The following is a 25,985-nucleotide window of genomic DNA, read 5'->3' as shown; positions in this document are numbered from 1 at the left end:
TCTGAGTTGTATAGAAATTTATAAATTAATTCTGAAATACATGTGGAAGAGTAAAGGGTGGAAAAATATCCAAGATCATTTTGAGTATGAAATAAGAGACTTGTCCACTCAGATATGGTATGGTTACTAAATGATAGTTTTAAAATGTGGTCTTGGTAAAATACAGGAAAATATATCAATGGAGAACTGAGAGGGCTCAGAAACAATAGACACACTCACGTGGGGACTTGGTATATTGACAGAAGTAGCAATGTAGATCAACGAGAAAAATGGGGATCATTACAGGAATTTAGCTGTAAAAGATGGCTGTAAGGAAAAAGTTCACATTGGATTGCCTGAGTTAAAGAAAAAATTAAAACAAAAACAACAAAATTGAGACAATAAAAATCATACACAGTTATCTTTTAGAAGAAAACACAAGGAAATAGCTGTATTAACTCAAGGTAGAATATGATTTCTTAAGTAGAACACTGAACATTAAAGGTACAAATCCTAAGGTAAAAGACTAATATATTATTTGATTACATAAAACCGCATTTCAGCCTATGTTTGCATTGATAAGGGAGTATAGTCGACAAATTGCAGAGCATTCATTTGAATGGGAACTATATTAGTTAAAATAAATGTACTTGATTATGCATACACCATGAAAAGAACTGTAAAACATACTGTTGGTTAAAATATTTGCAGAACGATAGGAACATTTTTATTTTGTTATTGCTAATATATACCTAAGGTGCCCTCAGGTGGAAAAAATTCACATCAGATTTAGGACAAGGTTGCCTTTTGAAATGAGAGGAATAGGACAAAAGAATGCAAGCAAGGTTGACAAAAAGAACACGAGTGTCTATGCCAAACATCTTGAAGTGTTAGAAAATAAAATACAACAACACTGGTTCACCTCAGTGAAGGAGTTTCTCCCAGAAATACAAGATTGCTTCAAATTATGAAATTACAAATACAATACTTCACCATATTGATGTCTTTAAATGAAAAGGATAAAACCATCCTTTCAGAAGATACTGAAAGAACAGTTGGTTAGCTACCAACCATTCTTGATCTTAAAAATTATACCCCGTTAAAATTGCTGGACAAATTTTTGTTTAAAACATGTTTTTATTAGGTTTGGAACAGATATGAAAGAGTATTTATAAAACATTTCAAAGATATAAAGAATAATGATCAGCTATATATAAATTTTCTAGTATTAAAAATGGTTTGTGTGTGTGTTCTTAATGTGATATGATTTATCACTCTAGAAGTATTTTCACTGAAGCCACGAATTAAACAGTGATATCGTTCTGAATAGTTTAATAATTTTTTGTAGGAGTAATGAAATCAAGCAGGAAAAAAAGTTACAAATAGAAAAGAGGAAACAGAAGAGGATCCTTAATTGTAGATTATGTGACTATATTCTTAGAAACCTCGCAGGAATGAAATAAACTATTTGATACAATAAAGAATATTCAGTAAGGCTGCTAATGTTAAAAATATATATATAAATTATTTGCTTTTATATGTAAATAATGACGAGTTTGAAAAACATAATGGAAGAAGTGATTTTATTTACAATGTGCACCAAAAAAAAGCAATATATGACAATCACAAAGAGAAAATTTCTAAATGTTAGAAAAAGTTTTTAGCAATGAAACAGTATTGCTTTTGGAAAGGAAGATTTCATATTTACGATGCAGTAATTTGCCTTTTCTAAGTTGATATGTTATAGCAGTGGTTTTTTCAAGCACTTACAGACAGCTGATAACTACAAATTACCTTATTTCATCTTCTAGACTACCCGTGAGTTTGAAAAGAAAGTGAGACTCAAATTTTGAAGTAATTTACCCAAGATTTCACTCCTGCCTCATATTATAATTAAAAGGTGTTCTCACCTTATTTATCCTAATTAGTGTGTTTCTTGGAGGTAGAACCATCTACCTGCATTCATGTCTCCAGTAACCATTGTAGCATAGGCAGTTGGATCAGTCTCAAATTCTCACTTGCCTTTCTATGTGAGGAGTCACAAATTTCAGAGGTTGACAGAAATTGGGCAGCTAAGAGAATACCTTTTCTGATACAGACAATGCTAGCCAATCATTTTCTTGTGTCCATATAGTCTCAAAATAGGTAGATTTTAAGCATTTTAACAAAAGTTTGGAAATCCAAAGTCTTTCTCTGAAATATTTGGATTTTTCAATATTGGCAGCCAACTGAAAAAATAATGGCTCTCTCCTGTTCAAATAAACCTCACTTTTGGCAAAATTTGGCCTGTGGCCTGCGTCTTTGTGACCTTGGACTTTTTCCATACTACTTTCCATAAATTCTGGCACACTAAAATCCACTGGCTTTTCAGGTATAAACCCAGTGTATCTGTCTATTCCAGAGCGTGACTAACAAGCTCTTTCTATACTACCAGTTCTAAAAATGAGTCGATCATTGTGTGTGTGCGTACCTGTTAGGAAATGTTTCTGAAAGTGACTAGAAAGAGTCCAGTTGAATCTCCTTACGTCAATGAGTAGGAATTTGATTGCTCCCCTAGTGTTTCATCAAGCAGTCGTGTATTCTTATTTGTCTTTCAATCAGGTATTTTTGATCACTGTCTGGAATTTTGAGCTATATATGATCCCCTTGGCATTGTTGCTGATCTTTGTCTACAATTTCATCAGACCTGTGAAAGGCAAGGTCAGCAGCATCCAGGACAGCCAGGTAAGCAAGGATTCTGACATTTGACTGCCGAGAAATGTGTTAACAACAAACTACCCCCACCACCAAATCATGGCCCAAGTCCATTTCATTTGAGATGTAAGGAGCAGCCCGGCAAAGGCACTCATTTTGCAGTGGAGATCTTCTATCGTGAATAATCTGGAGTCTTCTTTCTGTGGCATCTTATGTTCCTGAGCCTTGGCCTGCATGAGGGGAGCCTCTGGTTCATGGTTATCATTTCCATGCTGGTAGCACATGTCTGTGTGCTCATCTGATTCTCTATAGAGTTCCTGTGAACAAGCTCCTCAATCACTAGTGAGAAACCTTTGCTGGTTCTGTGGGCCGTTGCTGGGCACGCAGAGAGATCCACAGGGCTAACTCCGGCCTTTCCATGAAGGCATCTTACGCAATGTTCTCTCTGGCTTGAAGGCTCAGGAGATTCCCAGAGGCTTGTCAACTCCCAGGGCAATCAGAGAGTGGGTGGGCTTAGACCTATCTATTTGCAGGTGCCCACATTTGTCTGGAAATTCCCAAACTAACTGTCCTGTTGAAGAAAGCAAGGCCTTTTCTCAAAGACATCTCTCCGCATCTACTCATCTCACTTCCACTCTGACTCTCCTGCCCCTGCCTCCTCATTGCACCCCATAAGATCTTTTTCTGCCCTAGGTGGCCAGGAACTTGTATTTGTAGGCTTTTTTTTTTTTTACGATGTGATCTAGGCATTCCAGATTCAAGAACCAAGTTTTTAAAACAAAAATCTAAAGTCCTAAGACTTGATTAATTTCCTTTCTAGATGGATCACCTTCACATTTGGTTTCCCAAGAGTCAATCAAATCCTGACTGTTTTTATTTTTCTTATGTCTTCGTAATGGATTTAAGGGAGGTTTCTGGTTTCACTTAGGAAGGAAGGTGGGAAAAATGAGTATTGTGGCAAGAGGAAAAACCTCGGACAATTTCAAAATTCTATTCTGTTTGATTTTAATTATTTAATGCAATAGGCATGAACACCTATCAGTGAGAAAATAGAACCAGCTAATAAATGAATGGCTTTAATAGATCCATTTAAGGACTAGGTTTCACAGAGTTATAGATAATGGAAATTTTTACAAAGAAACATCTCTAATATCTATGTTGTCAACTAACATTTTTACAGTGTTTATGCAGGTTTTATGTTGCCCACTGTGTATATATGTTTAGGGTATGTGCATATGTGTGCATGTATGTGAGAGCATGTACATATACTGGCATACATGTGCATATTAATATACCTATATGCACATGAGTGTGTATGTACATATAAAGCCTTTATTTATAAAACAATGAAAATAATTACCTAATTTAGTTCGATAACACAGCTATGAGGGAGGCAAGAACTATTTTCATTTTATGTCTTATGTGAAACTACAGTGCATAGTGACGAAGTCATTTGCCTAAAGTCACAAAGCAAAAACTACTGGAACCTTGTCCCAAGCTAAAGGCTTCTCCTAATTATAGCGTTTTTTTCCTCCCATAGCCTGTTTTCATTACCTTCCTGTTTATCCATTGGCTCTCATGAGACATGTTTGCTGCCAGTTGTGAATAGGTTAGTTCCCCAGAGGACCCATGAGTACCACACAAACTGCTAGCTGAATCTTGTGAGAATACTAGGCGGTAGGGCTATACCGGCCCTGAAGAAATTTCTTGATGACTGCTCAGTGGTTTTATGGAATGTAGCAGAGTATTCTCTGGATACTTTAGAGTTACTCCCTTTTAAGAGCATGATATTGACAATTCTTTTTACTATTGGAACAGTGACATCTGAACAGCATGCCTGACCTTTGCAAGGTTAAGCAGAAATTCAAGTGTGCAAGCTGAAAATAGACCCTGTTTTCTAACACTGAGCTTTCTTTCCAAACTACTGACCCTATTTGATTATGTACCAACAGATATTAGTTTTTAAACATTGCAGTGCTATGATCAAACTCTGGCCATTAAATAGCCAAGATTTTTATATTCATCTAAACAAGCCCATTAGCAGTACAGCTGGTGCTGTGACACCTGAGCCAAAGCCAGGCACCCTTAAGTCCAGATCTGAGCCTTGAGTTTCCTTCCCTCACCTGCCCCTTCTAACCCTAAACCCAGGGCAAAATTGTAATGCAACAGAGAAACCTGTAGCTTATTCTTAAGATTGGTTATATTCAGACTAATGCATTTTATACTGTCTAATGTTTCAGTAATGGCCCCAAAGGGAGAGAGCAGTCATTATAACACTGAGCCTAGCACTAGTGGAGTATGGTATTCTCAGCCTTAACGTAGCAGTTGGTTCATTTGTCAGAATAAGAACAACACTGTTTACAGAAAGTACAACTCAGCAATGCATTTTTAAAGCTGGATGCCTTCAAAGGGCACTGGCCTAATAGCTTTATTTATAGTCAACAGTTTTATGTAGATTATGCATATCGTTTAGAGTCCTGCCACAGTGTCCCTGAACTTTAAAAGAGTTATTTTTTAAGAGGTTATAAGGCATTTCAAAAATATAAATTCTTGAAGTCTGTAGGCAAGCTTTAAAATGTGTCTGAGTTTAATTTGCATTCGTTAATTTCGGTTGATGTTTTTATAAACACGTTGTGGGATTTCCTTTCAGGAGGGCACAGACATAGATGACGAGGAGGATGAAGATGACAAGGTGCGTATGTTCAAGAAAGAACACAAAAAAACTCTAAGGTTGTCAATAGATAGCATTCCTTCAAGTTCAGTCTCTCTCCTCTCTCTTTTTTTTTTTTTTGTATTATAGAGTCACCAGTATAGTAATAACATTGTAACTTTTAAACAGGATATCCCTTTTTAAGATTTTTAAAAATGAGGTTGAGAAGGGTAAAATAGAAGGAATAATTGAAATGTTATAAAAAGCATAACTATAGGAGGCCTTTCATTGGATGCAAGCCAAAATTAGCCTTCCCCTTTATAGATAAAAGGTAGCCTAGGAAGTCAAAAGTAAATCAAGTGAAATTGCTGTTTCTTTAGGCTCATGTCTGCACTCTGTGGGGTGGTCACCCACTTCCGCGCCTGTCATTTTCCCAGCTGTTCCTGGCAGCGTTTTCAGCTATATGTCTGTGTACATCTGTCCTTTTCCTTCTCCTGGGAGAATCTCTCAAATCTGCTGCTTTTGTTGTCATTATGCTTTCAGACAAACCTTCTGGAATAAAATGAAACAAGTGAAATGCCAAATGAGATGCTACTAGCTTAATGGACTTCCAGTCCCCTTCACCTGTGGGTGTCTGGGGCGAGGGGTGGTAACATGTGGGAAGCTTGTGCAGAGGAAAGGGCAAAAGGGGAAACCTTGAGAGTTAAGTATCCAGTGTAAATGCCCATTGAATAGAAATGTATTCAAAGACACTGGCTCTATGATACAAAGAGCCTTAAAATTAATTGAGTGGACCAGATGGTTTTGCCCATTTGAAGCAAATGGGGTGGATTACAAAGTAAATCTTATTTGTTGTGTTAAGAGGATCATTAATAGCAAAATAATAAAATCAAGTATAATACTTTTAAAGGAAAATGACCTTTTTCAGAAAAGGGGTCACACAGATGCAAGTTTCTTATTGATGTCTTGATGTTAGCGGTTTCTGAGTGATTAAGTCATTGAATATTGTCAAAGGGAAGCTAAGTTAATAAGGTTTATAATGGGATATTTTACCAAAAAAAAAAAAAAAAAACCAGAAGTATTAACGAAATTATTTTAAACCTGTATGAGGTGATAACTGCAAGTCTAGGCCTCCCTTTCTTCAGACTGGCCAGTTATCAGGTGGGGGTTCCCACAACCCCTTTCTTGGATTCAACAAATTTATAGAATGGCTCACAAAATTTAGGGAAATATTTTCTTACATTTACTGATTATTATAAAGGACACAATTCAGGAACAGCCAAATGGAAGAAATGCACAGGGCAACGGATGGGGGAATGGGTGTGGAACCTCCATGCCCTCTCTGGGCATACCCTAGAGCACCTCCATGTGTTCACCAACCCAGAAGCTTCCAGAATACAGTATTTTTGTTTCTATGGAGGCTTCATTACACAGGCGTAATTGACTAAATATTTGGGCATTGGTGTTTAAGTCAATATCTGGCCCCCTCTTCCTTCCCTGCAGGTCAGGGCTGGGAGGAATGAAAGTTCTAACCTTCTAATCATATGGTTGGTTCTCCTAGCCACCAGCTGCCCCGTCATCAGAGGCTTTCCAAAAGTCTCTTCATTAACAGAAATTTAGATGTGGTTGAAAGGGGCTTGTTCTGAATAGCCAAAAGATGCTCTTCTCATCTCTCTTGCTCTGGAGCTATTTTAGGAACTGAGGACAAAACCAAATATTATAGGAAAAGATGGTTATCTCTCTCTTATCACTTAGGAAACTCCAGGAATTTTAGGAGCTTTGTGCCAGGGACAAAGAACAAGCATACATTTCTTATTATATCATAACATCACATTAGGCAAAATTCTAAATATTTATAAACCAAGGCCTGGATGAAAGGAAGATTTCTTCCTGTTTGGCCAAGCCTGTTTAAATGAACTACCAGTAGAAGAGGATGTCCCCCACCCTTTAGGAATAACGGTGACCATGTGTCTTTGGCCCATCTAATAAAGGAGAGTATCCAACAAGAAGAGGAATGGAAACATGGTATTCAGTGACTGGCAAGCAACAAAATCAGGTCATAGTCTAGACCAGTGGTTGTCAAGGTCTAGTCTACCACTGATGTACTTGAAGAGCTAACTGAAGGTCTGGAGAGACAGCCCTTTGGTCTGTGCTTTAAACCTTTCTGGGCAAGAATGACTGAAGAAAGAGTTGGAACAGCAGCATCCATAGGGATAAGCCTGAGAGCTGTTGGATTCATCTCAGCATGGCCCAACCCATAGCAGTTGTGCCAACCTGTCCCCCATTGAGGGCACTGGCATTAGGGTTCTCCTCCTTCCCTCCAGGGAAAGTTCATTCTTAACATGTTTTTATTATAGTATTTTAATAGCACTTTTTAATAGACAAATATAATCATGGTGGTTTTGCTTTCCCAATTTTATATTTCTATGAAATCTTCTAGAGGAATAAATCTAAAATGAGATTTTGACTTCTGTTTATGCCTCTTCTGCTTAACACAACCCTTCTATTGTTAGGAAAGACTGGCGAATTTTTCCATCCTTGTCCATCTCTTTTCATTCTTCCTTCTGTAAGGGATTTGTAAACTAAAGGGATCTTCAACTTTCAGACTTTTTGAGTGCACATCCACATATGTATTACAAAACTTGGTTTCTTCTCTGTGCAGATCAGCCTCCACCACTAAGATGTGCTTGTCATAGACCAGGACATACAGTCACTGGGTGACCCCCCATCATAGTGAGCTGGAAGAAAGGTCTACTCACTGAGCCCTTCTGGCTTCTGTTGTGTGTTAGACATGACAGACCATGCTTCTGGGAACTGTAACACACTCAGTGAGAGATGAACTGTTTACAAATTATAAACACATAGCCATTTTGTTCAAAACCAGAAGAGGAGAGAAACTCCTTTCTACCCAAACCATCCATCTTGAAGGTGACACTCTTTAATTGCCAGTGCTCCTTCCCACCAAATACCATCACGGACGACTGTGGAAGATAAAAGTGTGCCGGGGCCTGTTGGCACAACTTCCTCAGGAGATGAATGCTTTGCCATGTTCTGCCTGTCTCTGATGCACAGACCAGGACACTGTCTGGGGTCTGTCATTCTTTTATTGTCTGGAACAGGGATTGTTGTAAAATGACATCACTGTAACCCCTTGTTCCTTAGCATTGTGAAAAGTTCATGGTAGTAACTTGTATTAGAAACCAGATTAGACTTCACAATTTTGCCTTTTCTTTTGTGGACTTTCAGTGATAACATAGAACTTTCAGGTAACTAGGTTTTTGCCTTTTAGGAGATGAAATGTACAAGCTAAACTTTGAAGAGAGGAAGTCCTCCTTTCTAATACCCTATGGCTCATGTAAGAAATTACTTGTTACAAGTCTAGTTTTCTAGGGACGCCAGAACAAACAGATAATAGCTAAGTTCAGCCAACAGCAATCAGTTGACATTTCCTATTTGTATTAGATTCCATACGTGGAATCCTTCCATGTGGACCTTATTTGTTCGGATGGATTACAATGAAAATTGCATTAATTTTCTACACAGTAAAGGTCAGTAATTGAAGCATGAACCAAGAAACTATTGTGTAAAATGCTGTATCCCATACTTAGGAAAGGTCATGCAAGACAATAATATCTTGTTTTCATTACAGAAGGTATAAATACTTGCACTAGAGTTTCTTTCTTTTTCCAGCCCAACAATCACTTACATAGAATATTTCAGCATTTTCTATTAACATCAGGAAGAAGGAATCATAAGGGCATGTAATAAAAGAAAAAAAAGCCCTGCTTAATGCTATCAAGAAACTGTGCTCTAAGGCTTGTATTGTGGGTTGGTTTGTTCATAACTAGGTTGTCAGAAATAGGACTTGAATGATCTGTCCTTTTAGGATCTTCAGTGAGGTCACATTGCCTGACAGTGTTTATGAAAAACAATATGACCCTTTTATATCAGTTGTAGATGAAAAACAGATATGGACATTTTCCTTTAAGAAAATAAGAAACATTTAATCCATTTTTGTTGATTGATTGAGGAGCATATTATAATGGAAGGATACAAATGGATATTGTATCTATATTCTATTTTCACAAATTAGTTTGTCATCACTAAAATTTAAGTACACTTTAAACCATTAACTTCAGTGTTTAAAATGATTTTCCATCCTCTAAATTGATTAGTCACTTCCTCATTACCCAGACAGGGCCTTCTTAGTGGGAGAAGCGCATGGCATGTATCTAGAAGGAGTTCTCACTGTGAATTAACCTGTAGAGTCCTTTGGATGATGTGGTTAAGTCCATTGTGCCTCATTCCCTGTGTTTCCTTGTGCCAGAAAGAGAGAGGAGATGATCTATAATATCCTAACCAGATGGAGGAGGTCTTCTTACAATCTAATAATGAGAGTAGTTTTGTCTATAATTCATTGTGTGTGTGTGTGTGTGTGTGTGCATGTGCGTGTGTGTGTGTGTTTTTTGAGATAGATAGAGTCTCACTCCATTGCCCAGGCAGGAGTGCAGTGGTGCCATTTCGGCTCAGTGCAACCTCTGCCTCCCAAGTTCAAGTGATTCTCGTGCCTCCGCCTCTGGAGTAGCTGAGACTACAGGCATGTGCCACCACACTGGGCTAATTTCTGCATTAGAAATAGAGTTTTACCATGTTGGCCAGGCTGGTCTGAAACTCCTGGCCTCATGTGATCTGTCCACCATGGCCTCCCAAAGTTCTAGGATTATAGGCATGAGCCACCATGCCCGGCCTGTTTGTGCTGTCTTAAGAATGTCTAAAACAGTAAATTAGTTAGATTAGTAATTTTTTAAACTATGACATAAGCAGTGATACTTAACAATGATAAAGTGTTGTATTTTTAAGAAAATAAAAAGCCAGAGAGTATCTTTGAATGGTTAACAATAGTTGCACGTGCACACACTCACCTTCAGGGATATACAATTTATATACAGGGCATATTGTAAAAGACCTGCTTATGGATAATTTTCAGGGGAATAAAGTGCATGGGAATTCTAATTTAAGTCCTTTTAATTTGATTTAATATGGTTTTTAATGATGAAATGACTTAATTGCTAACATTTTTATCATACTATCTTTCAAGCCTTTTATAGTGAAGTGGATTCCAGCCAATTCTTAATTATCAGTTTATGCATGTTTTGGATGAGAGGGGGTTGCCTTCCCAATTTCCTGTAGTCCTTTGGCAAATCAACTTGCTTAAATATTCTTTTTAAAAATCAAACTCTCATTCTTAAAAATGTTTTGACTTCATAACCTTTAGAAGTCATCCAGAAATATTATCAGTCTGGCCTTCTGGAACATTATTCAGAGCATCCTACTTATTATCAAGCTCACTAATATTCCTAGTACAAATAGATCTTTCTGATTTCTAGTCTAAGGATTGTAGTATGTTATTCTCAAATATTATGAACTGTGATATGCCAGACCCAATTAGATGAATTACCTATCCTTCTCTTAGCAAATGTGCATTGTCTGACCAAATTTCGTCAGAGGTGCTGATTTTTTCATAGTCTGTATAGATTGAATATCCCTAATCTAAATACTTGAAATCCAAAATGCCCCCAAATTTGAAACTTTTTGAGCTCTAATTATCAAAGGAAATGATCATTGGAGCATTTTGGATTTCTGATTTTTAAATTAGGAATGATCAGCCAGCGTGATGCATGTATTCCCAAATCCCAAAACGATCCGAAATCCAGAACACTTCTGGTCCCACGCATTTTGGATAAAGGACGATCAACCTGTATTGCATCTAGATATTTCATCTCCCATTGCTTAGAATTGTCACATCATGAGAAGGTAGAAGACTTTGGATATTGCATCCTGATTATCCACAAGTGATTGGTTTTCTGAAAATAGTAGCTATGTCTTTTGTATTTAAAATAAATCTGATTGAGACCATCCTGGCCAACACGGCGAACCCCGTCTCTACTAAAAATACAAAAATTATCTGGGCGTGGTGGCGCACACCTGTAGTCCCAGCTACTCGGGAGGCTGAGGCGGGAGGATTGCTTGAACTGGGAGGCAGAGGTTGCAGTGAGCCGAAATCGTGCCACTGCACTCCAGCCTGGCGACAGAGCGAGACTCCATCTCAAAATAAATAAATAAATCCCTCATCTCTTCTACTGTGACTCACCCAATTATCCAATGAGTTTATGAGATAATTGATAGAAAGGGGGGATACCACTTTTTTCTTCAAGGGAAAAGTAATCACTGGAATAAAGTATTATAAAACAAAAATAATAAAACAAGGCCATTTCAAGTAAGATTTAAGCAATTAGATTTATGAAAATATTAATATTTTAATTCGCAGGCTGCTTTTATATGCAGTAGCTCATTCAGTACTCAAAATATTAAGTTTCATAGTATGTTCCCTTGTCTATAAATGAACAAACCAAGGCTAAGAGAACTTCCGTAACATATCTGAGATTTCTCAGCCAGGATAGCGGCAACACTCAAACCCATCTCTTCTGGTCTAAATCTTATTTTTGACATGCTCCGTTGTTGTGAAGGAAACTTGTCATTAATTTATTGGTTCATTTTTCTGCATTATTTTGCCAACATTTATTGATGTCTTTGTACCAAAGCCTCTATGAATACAAAAATTACAACCATACACAAGGTGCTCAAAGTAAACAACCCCAGTGCCCTGTGACGTCTGCCTTCATCACGGTTTGTAATGTTGTTGTAGATGCTATGTTGGGAAACAGAGGAGAAATGCTAGGTGAGGCAGGACTGCTAAAAGGTGATGTTTGAGCTGAATCTTAAAGTAATAATAATTTTTTAACTTGTTCCATTGCTGAATCACGTACATATTTTATCTTATACCCACGCCTTTACTGTACCTGGGAGAAAACTAAAGGATTCACACAGCTAAACCAGCAACTGCCACTCCTGGTATATTTATCTACAGTAGTTACAGAAAACCATTAGCCCTGCTTACCTCGTGGTGGCATGGTGTTCTGTCACTTAGTGCAGAGAGATTTTTAATGAAATCAATCTTTCAAGGGTCTAGGTTCCAAATATTTGTTTCCCTAATCTGTTGCCAATTTTTCAGTTGTATTTTATGAGTATCTTCCCGTTGAGCCGATTGTTTATTCCTTTTATTTTTTCAACCCTATTATTTGATACTAGATGATATTCATGTTGCAGGCCACAAAAAAGAAGTTGGTAAATACCAGTGCAGTTGTGTAAGTGCTTTATGTAATGAGCAGATAGAGCAATATAAAACCACTTAGAAATGATATTGATTCAAAATCCAAATACTATTTTATATTCATTTCCCAAAGCACAAAAGAACTACTTGAGAAAGAAGTACACTCCAGAAAGAGTACAGATCTCCCCACTCCATTTTAATAGCACAAGCTGTGGAGTTGACTCCGTGTGTGTGTGCGCGTGTGTGTGCGCGCGCGCATGCGTCCGCATCCCTGCATGCCCACAAAATGCCTCATGGGAAGAAATTCTAAATGACAGTTGCTGGTGCATTGCTGGGATTCCCAAAGAATAATTTTTAATGTCATGTATCAGAAATATTGCTGCTTGTTCTTTGTTATGACATGCTAAGCTTTTTCTCATGTTAAATGCCACTCAATCTATTTCTAATGTTTATAATGCTTCAAGTTTTCAAATTATAGGCTTTTAATATTCAGTGGGATGAAACAGACCAAACATATTCTTGTTTAAAGTCTAAAGGTATATTTTTGCATCTTTAGTCTAGATGATTGAAATTACTGGGAGGATTTTGAGATAAAAATTTTTGCATTAATCTCTTCTGAGAATTCTGTTCATCCTGTGACAAATACTACTCAGTTTTTAAGCATGTCAAAAGGATTTTTTCCGACATGGTCAATTTTCAGGACTTTGTCTCCAGTTTTGCTTAGGGAATTAATAGAGAAATGAGAAGTTTTCTAAATCAGAACATGTAGGAGAGATTTAAAGTAACATCTTGATTATATAATTAATTCTTAGTTGTAAGTTCATTTTGATGGTGTTAATTCTCTGCCAGAGGCTCGAAGCTAGTTTATTGCACCTACAGTGCTATACTCATTGGAGGCCCAATGGCAACAAGGCCTTAAGAAAGGAAAGATTTGCCCTCTGGTTTTTAAAATTTTTTCTTTTTTAAAAAAGAACAATTGTGTTACAACGCAGACACTTTATTTGTTCTTAGTTCAACTGCTTACAAAAGTTAGCAAAAATACTCAATCCTTTTAACATTTTATAAATGAATAATGAAAAACAGTGGGCTTGTACTCATCTTCATATATTTTTAGGTTACCAAGTTTGTTATTTTTCTCACAATGAATGCTACTCTTTTTTTATTGTGTGTTTAAAAAAGACAAGGAAACCTTATGAAATTTGAAAAATTCCATGCTTTCATCTCTTCATTATTTGGTGATGCAGGCTTGCTCACTAAGTAGACCCCTAAAGCATGTGAATTTTACCTGTGCCTCCACATTTTTTCACATTTGTAATGAGAAGTGATGCCCCTCTTTTTCAAATATAGGACTATAAAACTATGTATTTAGCCACAATAATCTTGTTCATTTATTTAATCACACCAGTGGCCTTCACTATTTTTATTACACATTTCCCTCTGCAAATTGGAAGCCTTATATGTTAAGGGAAAATAGAAGCACATGTGACAGCAGTTCTGTCTTTCTGAATGAATCACTGTTACTCTTCCTAGGCAGTTTGGTAGCAACAGCAGATGTAATGTTGTGTTTGCTAAACTGTGTTATCGCCACATTCCCTGGTTCAATCTGAAATGTGTAAATAAAGCCAGCATGATACAGATGGAACTGCAGATGATCTTTCATACAACTCAGGGCAACATGAGTAGACTTGTCCTGGAAGATCATTTTCTTTGAAACTTAAGTTAACCCCAGTATTCTTTAAACTAGACAAAAGGTTGTTCCTTCTTTTGTAGCTTTGCCTTCTTGAAGGGAAGGAACTGGTGTTTATGAAGCACCTGGAATATACTAGGTACTTTACATATGTGATAATATTTAATTTTCTCTACGCTCCAATCAGAGTAATGACAATGATTACATTTTCCAAATATTGAATTGAAATTCAGAAAGGGTAAAGAACTTACCATGATCACCAAGCTAGTAGATGACAGGACCGGAGTTGAACCCCATTCTCTGACTCCATGGTCTCCTGTATACAACATCATTTAACTTCCCTGGACTTCAGTTTCCTATACATGGAAATACTAATACTAAAGGCTATGTAATACATCCTGTGATATGTCCATTGGTATATTGCTAGATATAAAGAGAAGAGACCCATAAAATCAATAGCATCTTATTTTAAAAGAGAAATTTTGCAGTGCAGAGAGTGAAAAGAGCATTTGCTATTAGGATGATTAAAATGATGGAGGCATAATGCAAATTGAGAGGACAAAGACTGTAGTCAGTATAGACTGGAATCCTTAGGAAGAGGATTCACAAAAGCCATCAAGCTTGAGTTGGGCCTTTCAGTCATTCTTCTATAAGGCCTAGAATCTTCTCTCAAACTGCAAGCATTTGCTTATTTCTTGGGTCAATGTAAATAATTAATACTATTATAAACCTGATAAACTATTTTTTTCCTGTATCCATTTATTTCTCCATCAAACAAGCACTGTAGCAACACGGAGGATGGACTCACCACAGTTGCTGGTGCTAAGAACACAGGACCAGATAAAACAGCCTGGTCTTACCTGTTGATCCCCCCAGTTCAAGCAGTGTATAGCCAAAAAGAGGGTAATGGAAGGTATTAATGAAGCATCCAAGCTACGAAAATATGATCTTCTTGTAGCACAGAAGCTACCATACCTTGATAAACACACACTGTCGAAAGGCCATCTTTAAAGCCTTTCAGAGAGCAAAAACTACATTTATCGCTAACCATAAAGATACCTGAGCTCAGATGGAAATTTTCCCTCTCACATGAGTAGCAAATGCATTTTAAGGAAGGGGTGGAAACACGTGAAAAAACGTTTTTTTGTTTGTTTGGTTTGTTTTTTTCTCCCTGTCTAGAAGATACTCTGGAAATAACTGGTTCCTTTCTTTACTAAAGAATTTTAGGAAAAAGTGATTCAGGTTCACCACAGGTCCCAGTTTTCCCAGAAAGTTTTCATTTACTAATTATCCTCATTTTAAAACTATTGTATTTAATATTTCCACTATAACAAGGTGGGATGCGTTGCTTAGGCTTTCAATTTAAGCTTTCAGCTGTTTCTGTGGTCATTACTAGTAGCCCGTGAGATGCATGCACTGTGACCAGAGTTCTCAGAGACTAACACCAGGTTAACTCTAACAACCAGGAATGACCCATCTCTATTTTCCTGACTCTCTTCAGGGGCTGAGTGACTAACATCCAGCTTTAAAGGAAAGCTTTTGCATGGTCCATAATAAAACAAACTGCTCTCAGATGAGCTAATCCCTTCTTGCTTCAGGCAGTGGTAGAAAGCATGTGATGTCTAGTGGCCCGTTAAGCTGTGGCCACTGCCAGGGACTGTAAGATTCGGGAAGCTTTCAAACTGCCTATTCAGAACGGTTAGTAAGGGAGATGTGAAATGATAGGGTAGGTGTATGTTAAATATTTGCATAATTTAAGCCTTCCTGCTAAGAGAATAAAAAGTAGTCTGAACACTCTTAGAATATACTATTTTACTCATTGCAGTGAGTAAACGTGCACTTATCTTTTTTACTTTTTCAATATGTAAATAACAAAGATTACATATTTAATGAATAATCATGTACAGATAGTACATTTCTTAAGACAGTTGTTGATAAATGTTTACATTTCTTCTCTATCCTGGGGTCTTGACTTGATCATGTCACTGACATTGTAAACCTAAGTCATAAACCTGCCAAAGAAGCCTCAACAGCTACTTTAAGAGGAAGTATCTAAGAAAATCATTTCTGAAAACATTTTAATGCATACGGCTAAAAACACATGTTGATAGATCTCTCTGTGGAGCATGACTTTTCATTTAGATCAAATGACTATTTCTTCCACATTAATTTATATCATTTTCCATTTCAAGATTTCATTGTACATATATGAAAAATGACCAAGTAGCTGTTAATCTTCCTGCCCAAGGATGCAAACACAATATCAGAGAACTTTGTGAAATTATTTTCATTTTTTTACCTAATATATGAAAACAAAATAAAGCTTTTGCAAGTTAACTCTGCAAATACTGTAATTGCTAACATCAGCAATGCCATTATAAATTTAAACATTTAGTATTGAGGATTATTTAACTTTATAATGATAATATGAATGCAAATTTTGATGGAGCAAATATTGCAACTAATAAGATATTCCTCCAAAATGAAGAAATATGAGGCAGAAATGTACTTGGTGTTGGCTGTGATGCACTAATTATTCATAATTGCATCCAGACAAGCGATAATGTTCCACCACTTGCAAAGTTGTAGTGTCCACACTTATGATTTTTTTATATACACAGTTGGGATATCAACAAGGTTGTGTGATAAAGATACATCACATATAAAAATAAACATCAGCATGGCAGTATGCACTTTCTCTTCTTTACCCATCATTTTAGGAAGGTCTGAACCTTTGAAGATACCTCAGTTAACTTAAACATTCTCCAAAATTGGACTCTTTTGTGGAAAAAAAAAAAAAAACCCTAAATTATGGTTATAATCAGTTGGAAAGTTTTATTCAAAATGTTTTATGACTGAAGTACTACATTTTTGGAAGCTTTTTCTGAATGGAAGTGGATTTTTTTTTAATAGCCAAAAAACACCTTATTTTCCTACAAAAGCAACACACAAAAGGTCAAATGCTATGCATGATTCAATTTTTAAATTCTGAATTTATACTTTAGGTTATTTTTATTATTATTTTATTAGGTGGAGTCTCGCTGTGTGGCCCAGGCTGGAGTACAGTGCTGCGATCTTGCCTCACCGCAACCTCTGCCTCCCAGGTTCAAGCGATTCTCCTGCCTCAGCCTCCCTAGTAGCTGGGATTACAGGCATGTGCCACCACAACAGGCTAATGTTTTGTATTTTTAGTAGAGACGGAGTTTTACCATGTTGGCAAGGCTGGTCTCAAACTCCCGACCTCAAGTGATCTGCCCGCCACGGCCTCCCAAAGTACTGGGATTGCAGGTGTGAGCCATCGCTCCCCGCCTAGATAATTTTAATTTATGGGAAGAATGCTTGTGATTTTTAGTACAATAAATATACCTTCTGACCATTAATAGAAATTTAGAAGGCATTTACTTTTCAGCATACATTTTGTTAAATGTTCTAACATACTATCTTGAAAAAATGTTTGACAGGAAAAGTTCCTGTGAATGAATACAAAAATACAGTGCCTTTGAAATATTTGGGATGAAGTATATACAGATTTCAAAATTTTAAAAATAGATTGAGAATATTGTCCACGTACCACATTTTTGTTGTGAGTTTTCAAGGTACCTAAGTGATCGTAGGCAGTGTTCTATTTTATTTTTTTTAGACGGAGTCTCGCTCTGTCGCCAGGCTCGAGTGCAGTGGCACCATCTAGGCTCACTGCAACCTCTGACTCCCTGGTTCAAGTGACTATCCTGCCTCAGCTTCGACTGCAAGCACGTGCCACCACGTCCAGCTAACTTTTGTATTTTTTAGTAGAGACTGGGCTTCACCATGTTGGTCAGAATGGTCTCCATCTCCTGACCTCGTTATCTGCCCACTTTGGCCTCCCAAAGTGCTGGGCTTACAGGCGTGAGCCACCATGCCCAGCTTCAGAAAGTATTATTAAAAGTATGGTCTACAGTGGAGTCAATCAAGGTGTCAATTTAATGACACCTCTGAAGGTGATTAATAACAATTTCATGAAATATTAGAAATAAAAAGATGCCATTAAAAAGTACATTCTTTTGAAAAGTAATCCTGACATGGGTATATAGAGAGTTGTAGCTAGTAACTGACTAAAATATATGAATATATATCACAAATAATCATTCTTCATGTGTCATTTTTAAATATCCAGATGTTCAAATTGATTTGAATGCACAAAAATCTATTTTTATTTGAAAATAATGTATTTGTGAAATAAAAATGGAATAGTTTTATAGGTCCAATATAATAAAACCAAGTTATCAGTTATCAAAAATTAATTCTGTTTACTTCTACTCTTAAAAGTAAACAAGTCCAGATGATGAGTTATTCTGTTACTAAAGATATAGTAAGACTCTTTAGCCTAGTCTTTGGATATTTAATACTCCAAACATCAAATTCGTTATAAAGTAACGGGACTCGTGAGCATCGTTATTTTGGCATACTAACTCATGCTTTCTTCACAACCGGGACCTCACTATTTGGGTGTTTCATAGGGAAAAAAAAATTAGACAATTGAAATAGGAAGTTTTTATTAAATTGAATGACATGGAAACGAGTCATTTTCCAAGAAACTGTTTTGACCTAAACTGGATGGTGCCGAAAAGAGGAAGCCACTTTTGGCCTTTGGGTCAAATTCCCTCATGCTTTCAAATGTTCCTTTATAAACATGAATACTTATGTGGCAGACAGAGCTGGGTTTTCAGCATTGTGCCCATTAATAGATGTCAGTGGACTCGTGAATTAGTACACTCTGGCAGCATATCTAATTTTTAACACAAACTGCTTGAGGAATGAGAGTAAGGGAAAAGAATTCAAATTAGGATAAAAAAGTAAAAGTATCTTGAAAGTTTGATGTTGCAAAAGGAAGCAATGAACCTGGTTTTCCTTCTGCACAGAATGACTGGATCAAGGAGTACAGTCCTGATGGTAATAATTTATTCAAACCATTGCAGCACCCTTTACTGGAGAGGGGGTGGCAATGAGGCATTCTAGCCTCTGTTCTTCCTTTGTCTGTTTCAGCCAAGTAGTTTCATAAAGGCAGATGCAAGAAGGGAGGTTTGTGCTTTTCAACATTTCTGACATCTTGGTGCTTTTACCAGCAATCCCTATGGGTAGTGGTTCCCTTTCACCGCATCCGTGGCTCCAGTTTGATGGAACAAAGGACACAAGATGAAAATGATTTTATTTTTTCCTTTTGCAGCACAGATGGTATTATAGGAATGTCCTCCTAAATTTAGAAGTGTTTCCTTGACAGTTTAGTACAATTTTCACCCAACTAAAATTCTATATAGGAAAAAAGTTCCGTAAGAGCTATTTGAGGTTTTAGGGTTTCATACAGTAGATGTAGTGGCTGTAATGACCCAGAGAGTTAGGAGTTGAGAGCTCATTGACTACGTCCCAGTTACAGCAAAGTCAGTAGGGGAGCTAGAACGTAGCATCAGAATATTAAAAATAGTGTAAAAATACTACTCTTTAGGGAATCTCCTGACATTTAAGTGATTTCTAAGTCACCTGCATAACTGTTAGTTACCTGGCATGGTAAAAACACATTAAGGTTTTCTATAAGCAAAGTAAGGATAATATTCTTAGAAAGCTGAATTCCATTTCACATGAAGCATTGGAGATTAAGGAAGATGAATTTATGTTTGCTTCTATGTCATGAGGAGATCACAGTCAATTGCTGATCATCCTGGAAGGGAAGAATCTGGGTAGGCTGCCCCACCAGCAGTGCACCGTGGGGTTACTTTGTAGCATGTGCACAGCTGCTTGCTGTTTCTGAAGTGGTTGCCAAAGGATGGATGAAATGTCATCAGGCTGGCAACATGTTTAAAACATGCTTAAAAATGCAGCAGGGTTTGACTAAGATGCTCCAGTACTAGGAATCGTACTACCTCTGTCTCCAACACGCCAGGAGCATCTCTGAAGAACACTGATAGGAGAGGAATAGGGTGAGCTTCAGAACACCTATGGAGACAGAGGAAGTCAGCCAGACTGACGGGATTGCAGAGTTCTGCGAGGGACGCGGCAGCCTCCACAGGGAAGTGAAGCGTTTGGTTCTGTGGGCTTCCCTTTATCGCCTCATGACAGTGAGGTAGCGACTGAGGCTTGCACATTAGGAGTGGTAGCATCTGAGTGAGTGAACAGATTTTTCTCGGGGGGGAGTCAATATTTAAGTTCTAAAATAATGATTTATCTCTTGTCACTCTATTGGTAAAAACCTCGTTATTATAACATGTTACAGTATTTTCTGTATCAGCATGATAAAAAATGAAGTAACTGAGTTAAATCTTGCTTTTATGTTTTCTAGGAATCTGAGAAAAAGGGGTTGATTGAAAGACTCTATATGGTACAGGATATTGTTTCAACTGTTCAAAACATCTTGGAGGAAATAGCTTCTTTTGGAGAAAGGATTAAAAAGTAAGTTCTAAATTTGTGTTGTGGTGTTTGAAGTAGACCTGCTATCCACAAGGACAGTGGGGTTGTGGCAGTGGGGTGGGAGAAAGGGAGGTCAGAAAATACAAAAACAAACCAAAGCAACACGTTGGGTTAGCACTGTCTGACTTCGGTTGGCTTCTTATCTTCACAGTTGGATGGTGCCTCAGAACTGGCGTGACCATATGGCCCAGTTTGTTCCAGTCACCCCAACATAAATATTACTAGTGTTCCCTTTCACTCAAAAATATATCAGTTTGGGTGACAAATTATAGACATTTAAAATGTTACCCTATTCAGAAATAAAAAGAGAAGCAAACGTGCTATAAAGGAGTCTTTTCTATCTGAACCACAGAACTTAGTAAATGCCTTGAGTAACTTTTCTCTCCAATTCTCCAAAGAAAGACACGTATCTAGTAGCACCATAGATGATAAACGTGAAGTTAATTACCACATATATGGATGTCTTAGGACAGGATACTACTTTCTGGCCCTTTATAAAGAAAGTTGAAAATATTTTCAGCTTTGTGGGACATATGGTCTCTGTCCTGACTACTCAACTCTGTTGTTAAAGTGTAACAGGAGTAACAGTTAATATGTAAATGAATGGTTATGATATGCATTCCAGTAAAACTTTATTTATACAAACAGGTAACATGCTGGATTTGATTTACAGTCCACCCACAGCTTACCACCCCCATCTTAGGACATGATAGCTAAACTCTCTAAGGGAACTCCAGTTAAGAAAGACTGTAGATTCATATGTTTTGTCTGTTTTGTTTGATACATTATCAACTCTGCATTACCTAGTTTTCATTTGGCACCAATAAATGGAAGGTTTTTAATTTTTTCCTTTGAATTATTAACTTATTTCCCCCTTTAATCTAGAATTTTGTCAACCATGTTCTTTCTAAGGATTAATTCTTACTTTATTGGTCGTGTCTATGTGGCTCATTCTAGTTTCTTTAAGAATATATTGCTTTGTAATTATTGCATGGGTAAACAGATTAAAAGTGGTGCTAAAAACCAAGTGAAAGTCTTATGTATTAAAATGCAAGGAAATCAATAAATGATATTAACATCCGGAAATATAAGTGGTTAATATGCAACTTTAAATACTAATGTTTTCTCAGTTGCACAGCCAATGAAATTGCCCTCGAATGCCCATTTATTATAAGCATAGTAAACATGTATGTTTAAAAAATGAGTTATAAATGACTTTTAAACAAAGTTCATGAATTTTTATTGAATTTACAGTTATAACGATTATTAATATTTAAGGAAAAAAGAATTTTTGCTCACAGATATGAAGCCTATATGCTTTATTCTTGTAGGTTTCATATAAATTGGCAAAAGATGCCTGAATTTACCCTCAAAATGTTTAATATAAACATATTTGAAAGCAAACATGAATAGTAAAATGAGGAGGGCATCATAATTCTTTATTCATTTCCTCACTCAACTATCAGTTATTGAGTTTCAGACACTGACTTGGTCTAAGAATGAGAAATGCAACCATAATTACAATAATGATAGCAACACCAACTGTTATCGCATGCCAGCCAGGCACTCTTCTAAACCCTTTAAACACACTAGCTCCTTTGAGGAGCTACTTAAAGGAATAGGAATTACATCATTGAAACCACCCTATAAAGTAAGGATTGTTAATATCCTCATTTTACAGATGAGGAAACTGAATCACAGAGTGATTAAATTTGTAGTCCAAGATCACACAACTAGTAGCTATGTAGCTTGGATTGGAGCCTGTCCTCCTCATTACTACACTATAGTGTCATTACCCTCAAGAAATCTCTATTTCAATGAGGGAGAAACAGAGTAATAGCCAATTAGAATTCAGTGGCATTAGTGGTAGGGAGAGGTAAGAGAGAATTCTGGGAGCGATCTGATCAGCCCAGGAAGAGATGTAGGAGAAAGACAGACCGCAGGCAATTCTGAAGCAGAAGAAACTTATCAGCATCTCTGAGAATAGGAAGAGATAGCTGGGCAAAGAATTGATGCATGAGGGCATCAGCAGCGGAGAGCCCTTGTGCAAACGCTCAAAGCTCAAGACTGTGTGGGAGATGTAAGGGATTTATTATGTCCATGCCATGGAGGTGCGGTTGGCAGTGCCTAGAGATGACGCAGGTCATGCAGGCCTTGAGGAGATGGAAAAAGTCAATGGAAGAAAGTTCAGTGAGGGACGTATTGGCAGCAAGGAGGATAAGAGGACACAGAGTGGGGTCAAGACCCGGGAAGGAAGATCATGTTGTTTGGTAAAACTGTCTCCATTCTTGAACATCTCTGAAAGACAAATGTGGCTGTTGTGCAGTCGATAATGTAAAAGGAAATGTGTCCGAGGAGAGAAGAGGGCAGAGTGATTTAAACAGGCTCCCAACCCTCCAGTGCTTTGAGGGGCAGCTGTGCCCAGCGCAGCTGTGGTGGCCATGTCTGAGATGTGTCTTCAGCCCATGAACAGAGTACTGTTCTGTCCAGCTGCAACACAGGAAGGCTCCTAAGGCTCAACTCCTATTAATTCTTGGCCATTCATTATTACAATGACCTTAAAGTCCCTGCTGGGCATTCAAGTGGGATGTCATGTGTAACTCTGTTGGAATTCCATTATAACTCAGCGCTTAAGAACCAGGCAAACTTTTATTCAACTCTTGGCAACTGGCAAAAATATAGAAATACATAAAACTCTCAAAGCAAGGCTTCCCCGATACTGATGGGTGGGGGGGACCCCAGTGGTGGTGCATTTATGTGGAATGAACTGTATTCCTTTCTTCCTACTCTTCTCTACCTTCTCTAGTTACCTTCCCTAATATTACACAAATTTTAAATGTATATATGAAGCCAAAGTATTTTACTCAACATGTAGCATTTGGCTGGGCGCAGTGGCTCACGTCTGTAATGCCAGCACTTTGGGCGGCTGAGGTGGGTGGATCACCTGAGGTCTAGAGTTTGAGACCAGGCTGGCCAACATGGTGAAACCTCATCTCTACTAAAAATACAAAAATTAGCCAGGCGTGGTGGCACACGCCTGTAATCCCAGCTACCCGGGAGGCTGAGGCAGGAGAATCACTTGAACCTGGGAGGCGGAGGTTGCAGTGAGCCAAGATGGCACCACCACACTACAGCCTGGGCAACAGAGTGAGACTCCCATCTCAAAAAAAAACAAACAAAAAAACCCCAAAAACCGTGCAGCATTTATGCTAGACAGCAGGCAGAGTGGTGCAGGAGAGTGAAGCATATCATATGTTCTATCATTATGGAGTGAGGGCTCTAACTCTTGTGTCCTTGGGTGGCTAGGGAAATCTCCACAGAGGAGATACTGAGATTAAGGGAGACCTAGAATAGGCAAGTTATGCCTACAAATGTTCCAGGGTAAAGCTTGGAAGCCACCTTCATAAGAAGTAGAACTGCCCTGGCTAGGAATGATGTGAAAAATACTAAGCAGAAGATGGGCAAGCAGGTTCAGTAGTTGGAATCCTGAGGTTACGTGGGGCTGGAATCCAGGTTTGATTCCAGTTAAGTGGTTGGAATCCAGGTTAAATAGGGCTGGAATCCTGATGGGGGCATGGGGAATGAGAGACGGATGCATTTTGTGTTTAATTCAAGAGTGACATGTCAAAAGGGACAAAGGGTGAAGACAGAATGATCAAAGAGGGGGACCAGGTGTGAGGAAAGCAAACACAGGCTAGTGTAGAACCATGCATATGTGAAGGGAAGCCTTTAGTAGAAGACAGGACAAAATAAGAACCTACAGCAGAATATGACCAGTAGTTTTCATTTCCCTGGGAAGAAGAGTCAGAGGACCTCATTTGTCCAAGCCTTGGAAACAAGGAAATAATCCCATTGACACAAGGTCAGTGCAGTGGGGCAGCCAGCCTGGGGGAGGACCCAGAGAATATACCTGCACGCACCTTCTGGGATGTGGTCACAATCATTTTTGTTAAGTGGGCTGAAATTTAGAAAACGATGTTCTTCCATATTAGTGAGCCCATGTGGTTGAATGAATGAAGAGGATTCCTTGAGTTTTGTCATTTATTGAGAAGTTAAAGTCAGTTGTTTCATAAGCGCCTAAGTCAGGGATTACCTTCTGAGGATTTAGGGAGCTCCCAAGTGAGGAAAACTGGAGAAATCTATGAAAATGTTGTTTTACAAAGTGTCTTATTTTGAGATGGGAAAGTGTTAGGGGTACTGCTACTTAGTGTCTTTGAATTAAATCCTCAGCATTATAAACAGGAATATTCAGCTAGATTACATGAGTAACATGTGCTTATTTACATTTTTTAAAGTGCTTACTACAGAAGCAGTGAAGACGGGATCCTAAGCCAATTTTCTGAGTTCAAATCCCAGTTTTGTCACTGGAAGTGAATGATCTTAGGCAACTTATTTAACTTTTAGGACTCAGGGTCCTCATCTGTAGGATGGGAATAACAATAATGATTTCTGCTTCATCAAATTTAAATGAATTAGTACATATAAAGAGTTTAGACCAGTGGATGACAGGTAGTAATCACCTAAAAATATTAACTATTATGAGTATTATTTTATGGCCATTGACTTGACTTTCTTCCTCTGCGTCTTAAACCCAGTCAACGTCCCCTGCCCTCCTTCTCAACCATTTTAACACTAAAATTGTGGGTTGCTGAGGGGAAAATGCATTAGTCAACTGACCTGGCTCTTAGAAGGCAAATCTGACAGGGTATGTGGGAGACTGAGTGTGTCGCCCAACTCCATTTCTAGAAAGCACATGACACACCATACACTTGTGCACACACAACTGTTGAGATCTTTATTAGGACTGCATTAATTGGGAAAGAATTGATATCCAGATACATGCTTAAGTTTTCTAATATATGATCTTGTTATATTCCAGTGTAATATCTCTTTAGATCGTCTTTATCTCATTATTAGTTTAGAGTTTTCTGTATAGAAGTCTGACTTTTCTGTGTGTGAAATATATTCCCGAGTACTTGATAGTGTGGCGTTAGTTTAAATGGCGTCTTTTCTTCACATTTCATTTTCTGTTACTCACATACAGACATGAAATTAATTTTTCTGCTTTGATTTGTTTCTAATAACCATGGTAAACTTAGTTATCTTATTTTTATATGAAGATTATTATTCTGGATTTTTTTCCTTAGATAAATGTATCATATAAGAATAATTTTTTCTTCCTCTTTCCAGCCCTTAACACATTTCATTTTCTTGACTTGCTGTACTGGCTATTAGCTGTCATACAATGTGGATTCGAATTGGTATTTTGAGGCATTCGCTTCTCATGGGATCTCAGAGGGAAAGCTTTCAATGTTTCACCCTCAAGAATGTTTGCTGTAGGTTATTGTAAATATGCTTTATCAGAT

General features: G+C 37.6%; 1 protein-coding gene across 13 annotated transcripts in view; it reads left to right on the top strand.

The window, feature by feature from the left end:
• The window catches only part of MCTP2 (multiple C2 and transmembrane domain containing 2), a 256,284-nt gene that overhangs the window by 213,552 nt on the left and 16,747 nt on the right, over positions 1–25,985 (top strand). For 6 of the 13 annotated variants that reach the window (XM_055277121.2, XM_063640075.1, XM_055277120.2 and 3 more), the window contains 3 exons: positions 2,581–2,703; positions 5,324–5,365; positions 20,492–20,601. In XM_055277121.2, the coding sequence (XP_055133096.1) occupies positions 2,581–2,703; positions 5,324–5,365; positions 20,492–20,601 (275 nt within the window). Of the gene's footprint in view, positions 1–2,580; positions 2,704–5,323; positions 5,366–17,211; positions 17,472–20,491; positions 20,602–25,985 lie in introns of those variants that run through there. The other 7 variants (XM_063640081.1, XM_063640080.1, XM_063640077.1 and 4 more) reach the window with 4 other exon arrangements.

Source organism: Symphalangus syndactylus, chromosome 5 (assembly GCF_028878055.3).
Source record: "Symphalangus syndactylus isolate Jambi chromosome 5, NHGRI_mSymSyn1-v2.1_pri, whole genome shotgun sequence".
NCBI lineage: Eukaryota > Metazoa > Chordata > Mammalia > Primates > Hylobatidae > Symphalangus > Symphalangus syndactylus.
This window is presented reverse-complemented; position numbering and strand designations above follow the sequence as displayed.